The sequence below is a fragment of the Limulus polyphemus genome, unplaced genomic scaffold (assembly GCF_000517525.1).
Source record: "Limulus polyphemus unplaced genomic scaffold, Limulus_polyphemus-2.1.2 Scaffold7206, whole genome shotgun sequence".
NCBI lineage: Eukaryota > Metazoa > Arthropoda > Merostomata > Xiphosura > Limulidae > Limulus > Limulus polyphemus.
Window position 1 is genome coordinate 1 of NW_013672816.1, and position 4,399 is coordinate 4,399.

At 31.7% G+C, this 4,399-nt stretch overlaps 1 protein-coding gene across 8 annotated transcripts in view; it reads right to left on the minus strand.

Annotated features, from left to right (window-relative positions):
* Positions 1-1,125: 1,125 nt before the first annotated feature.
* Positions 1,126-4,399, minus strand: part of LOC106474421 — a 19,137-nt gene continuing 15,863 nt past the window's right edge. For all 8 annotated transcript variants that reach the window (XM_022402729.1, XM_022402730.1, XM_022402725.1 and 5 more), the window contains exon 4: positions 1,126-1,477. In XM_022402729.1, the coding sequence (XP_022258437.1) occupies positions 1,163-1,477 (315 nt within the window). In that variant the 3' untranslated portion in view covers positions 1,126-1,162. The remainder of the gene's footprint in view (positions 1,478-4,399) is intronic.

Below are 4,399 nucleotides of genomic sequence, written 5' to 3' on the forward strand. Positions count from 1 at the left end.
AAGAGGATGGGACTGACTGTAAACAATACCAAGAGGATGGGACTGACTGTAAACAATACCAAGAGGATGGGACTGACTGTAAGCAATACCAAGAGGATGGGACTGACTGTAAACAATACCGAGAGGATGGGACTTACTGTAAACAATACCGAGAGGATGGGACTGACTGTAAACAATACCGAGAATATGGGACTGACTGTAAACAATACCGAGAGGATGGGACTTACTGTAAACAATACCGAGAGGATGGGACTGACTGTAAACAATACCGAGAATATGGGACTGACTGTAAACAATACCGAGAGGATGGGACTGACTGTAAGCAATACCAAGAACACGTATTGTTATTATACTTCCTTAAATTTTGTGTTCAATGATTTCACTTACACTATAATCCCATTGCTTTCATGAAACACCAAGAGCCAAAAATATGATCTGCAATTTCTGTTATAAGTAGGATGAAGTAGGAGAATAAACTAACGGAGCCTTGTCAACTTGTTAATACAGAAGGTGATAAACAGCCAAGTTACCATGTTGAGGGATGAACAATACCCAGCAACAATAAGTTACCAATATCTCTGATGACAATTGTGGTAAGGAAACCAAATTGAAAACCATGGTGATTTTACAAAACAGTCGAAGTCCTGGAATGAATGACAAAGTAATATATATCTATTTAACTTATTGAAAATAAAAGGTTAACAGACACAACAACTGCTTCAAATCTCAGACAAAAAAAAAGAAAATAGTTATCTTCAAGTTTGGACATTCCAACTAACAGTTAGCAGCAAAGGTACAAATTTAGAATGCTTCTTCATACAGAAAGTCTTAAGATAGAAAAATAGTGTGTTCAAAGAAGATGAAATGGGCACTAAAACCATAAACAATACTCCTTCTTAAACAGAAATCCCTGGAGTTGGCTAGAAAATATGTTGCAGCAAAAAAAAAATGGATTCACAGATATTTAAATACATAGTTCAAATGAAAAATTACCACTTGTGAAAATTTCATAATTTTTTTTTGTATTTCACAATTATGATGTTTCATAGCTATTGGGTTGGTAACTAAAATTTCATTTATGTAAATCACATGATAGGTTCGTAGAAGTCCTTTAAGAAAGTACAATTTCTCAGTAAAATTTTACTGTAAGTTAAAATAGTGTTCATAAACTTTTGAGATTAACTATGAACAGAACAAATTCTACATAACTGACCATGTCTGCAGCATCCTTCACAGCCTGAGCCAAACCCTGAACTTGCTGGTCTACACCCGCAATGTAAACGCCATGAGCCCAGGAAGCACAATACTCATGAACCCAAAATTCAGTTAGGTGAACATCTGATGTTTCTTTAGAATTATTTAAACCCACTTCTTGAGGTCCACTTGGTTGTGATTTAATGCACTGGGATCCACTGATTTGTATCTGAGAGTTGGGTGCTTGTGTTGATAAATCAGGGAGTGTGTTGTTCTTTCTATCCTAAACAAGAGAGAAAGAAAAGTTCACAGTTTTCACTTCATTATTTTAGTTTTCAAGCTCACGTTCGTAAGTAGAGTTGGACGATTAACTTGATTAATTGGTTATGCATGAGCATTGATTAGTGTCAAGTAAAATAATAAACTATTCAAAATCACTGTGTCTGACAGTTACTGTTATTCAAACTCTCCAGTAATCTAAATACTGCTATTATGGCTTCTCATTATCATTTTTGATTAATTCAAGTTTGTTCTGCTAAAAACCTATTTACAAGGAGTCATTTCTTTGGACTGACCCTGTTTCTGTGAAGCTATACATACGAATATTTACTATAATTCTGAAACTGCTTAATGTATTTTCATGAAATTGGGCAAGATTTTAGTAAATATTACAATTCTTTTGTACACAAAAAAACAACAGAATTTTATACAGTATTTCTATAAAAGATGAGTCTTGAAATTCGAAGCCTTTACTGAGCCAGTCTGAGTGAAAGGTGTCTTTCATGATGATAATAATTATTTTCATCTTTTGTTCCCATAACCTCTAAAACCTTCTAAATAATTTATTTTTATAATTTTCGTCTCTTATTTTCCTACCTAATATTAACTGTAGTGAAATCATTAATATACAGTACAATAAAAAGTTGAAAATAAAACCAGTAAAGTTTTTTTCTAGCAAGACTACAGATTGTAACAAACAATTACTCATCCTAAAGCACTCATCTTCTAACCTTTTCCCATCTGCTTGCTTTTTGATCTTCTTTTATTACTATATGACGAGCATACCTTTGACCCTCTAATGAGGCTCTATCAGAGGTTAAAATCCATAAAACAGAATAAGAGATTAGGGTAAACAATCACTCAGTATCATGATACAAATCATGAGAAGCAAACAGTTCCAGTTGATCTTGGGAAATTTTCATTTTTGTTAAAAATATACATAAAAAACAAGAAAATTAGGACTAACATTAGCCTTGAGGCCTATTTGTACTCAACAGCATGCTTCAGTAAGGCTAATTCTTCCCACAATGTTGGTTGTCCAAAATATAATTCATGTTGGTTACAAATACGCATTTTAAAACATAAAAGATGTACTAGGCACTAGAACAGAATGCCCCAAAACTACTAAGTGGCTTTCCAAAACTCCAGAGCTGAAGAACAGTGAATGAACACCAAGACAACTAAACCTAAGAATGAGGAATCTTATAAAGAAAAACATGCTTTTTGTAGTAGTTGTAAATGTCCAAAAGCAATGACAGGAAGAATTATATACCTTTTAAAAAACAAACAATGTGTCATGTGAGTTTGAGTATTTCAATAAACCAAAAAAATAGGAGGTTCAAATATTATATTCTAGTTTGTCACTATCTATAGTACATGTTTCCAATTAATTAGACATTTTGAAGCCCTTATAAGAGTACATTGAAAACTAAAGATATTTCCTCTTACTATTATGTTTTGATGTCAAGTTTAATGACATACATTGACAATAAAGTGTTGAATTAAACGATGAAAGGTTGTGACATCCGCACTTTGATCCAATTGTTCACATGGGGTTAATTGATTAATGTCACAACAATATTCAGCTCACCACATTTAGGGTTTCCAACTATTAATATTTTTAATTATTCCAATTATCCAAGTACTTGAACCATTGCCATTTTGTTTGTTGTTAAACACAAAGTTACACAACAGGATGTCTGTGCTCTGCTCCACGGGTATTGAAACCCAATTAGTTGAATGTAACTGATTAATGAACCCAATGATTAACTGATTAGCAAATTCCACTAATCACACAGCTCTATCTGTATGATAAATTAACTCAACTAAAACAAATTTAATGCTTCACAGCTGTAACTAAAAGTTGACTTTCTATATGACAAAAACTGACCATCAGAAAATAAAAGTTAGCTACAAAAAAAATACAGTCTATAAACCAAATTTCAACTTTTAAATCATGATTTATCCCATTATTTCACAAAACATTATGCATTAACAATTTTTATTTCAATTCTAAGTAAACTATTTCTTCACTTAAAACTTTAACACAGACATGAAATGATTAATTTATTTGTTTTTACAGGCACTAGATCAAGTGATTATTTGTTTTTACAGGCACCAGATAAAGTGATTATCTGTTTATACAGGCACGAGATAAAGTGATTGTTTTATTTGTTCTTACAGGCACCAGATAAAGTGATTATTTTATTTGTTTTTACAGGCACCAGGTAAAATGATTATTTATTTATACAGGCACCAGATAAAGTTATTATTTATTTATTCAGGCTCCAGATAAAGTGATTATTTTATTTGTTCTTACAGGCACGAGATAAAGTGATTATTTATTTATACAGGCACGAGATAAAGTGATTATTTATTTATACAGGCACGAGATAAAGTGATTATTTATTATACAGGCAACAGCTAAAATGATTATTTGTTTATACAGGCACCAGATAAAGTGATTATTTATTTATACAGACACCAGATAAAGTTATTATTTACTTATACAGGCACCAGATAAAGTGATTATTTATTTTTACAGGCACCAGATAAAAGTGATTATTTGTTTATACAGACACCAGATAAAGTTAATATTTATTTTCCCAGGCACGACATAAAGTGATTATTTTATTTGTTCTTACAGGCACGAGATAAAGTGATTATCTTTTTATACAGGCACCAGCTGAAGTGATTATTTATTTATACAGGCACGAGATAAAGTGATTATTTTATTTATTTATACAGGCACAAGATAAAGTGATTATTTATTTATACAGGCACCAGATAAAGTTATTATTTACTTATACAGGCACCAGATAAAGTGATTATTTGTTTATACAGGCACCAGATAAAGTTATTATTTATTTTTACAGGCACCAGATAAAGTTATTATTTATTTTTACAGGCACCAGATAAAGTGATT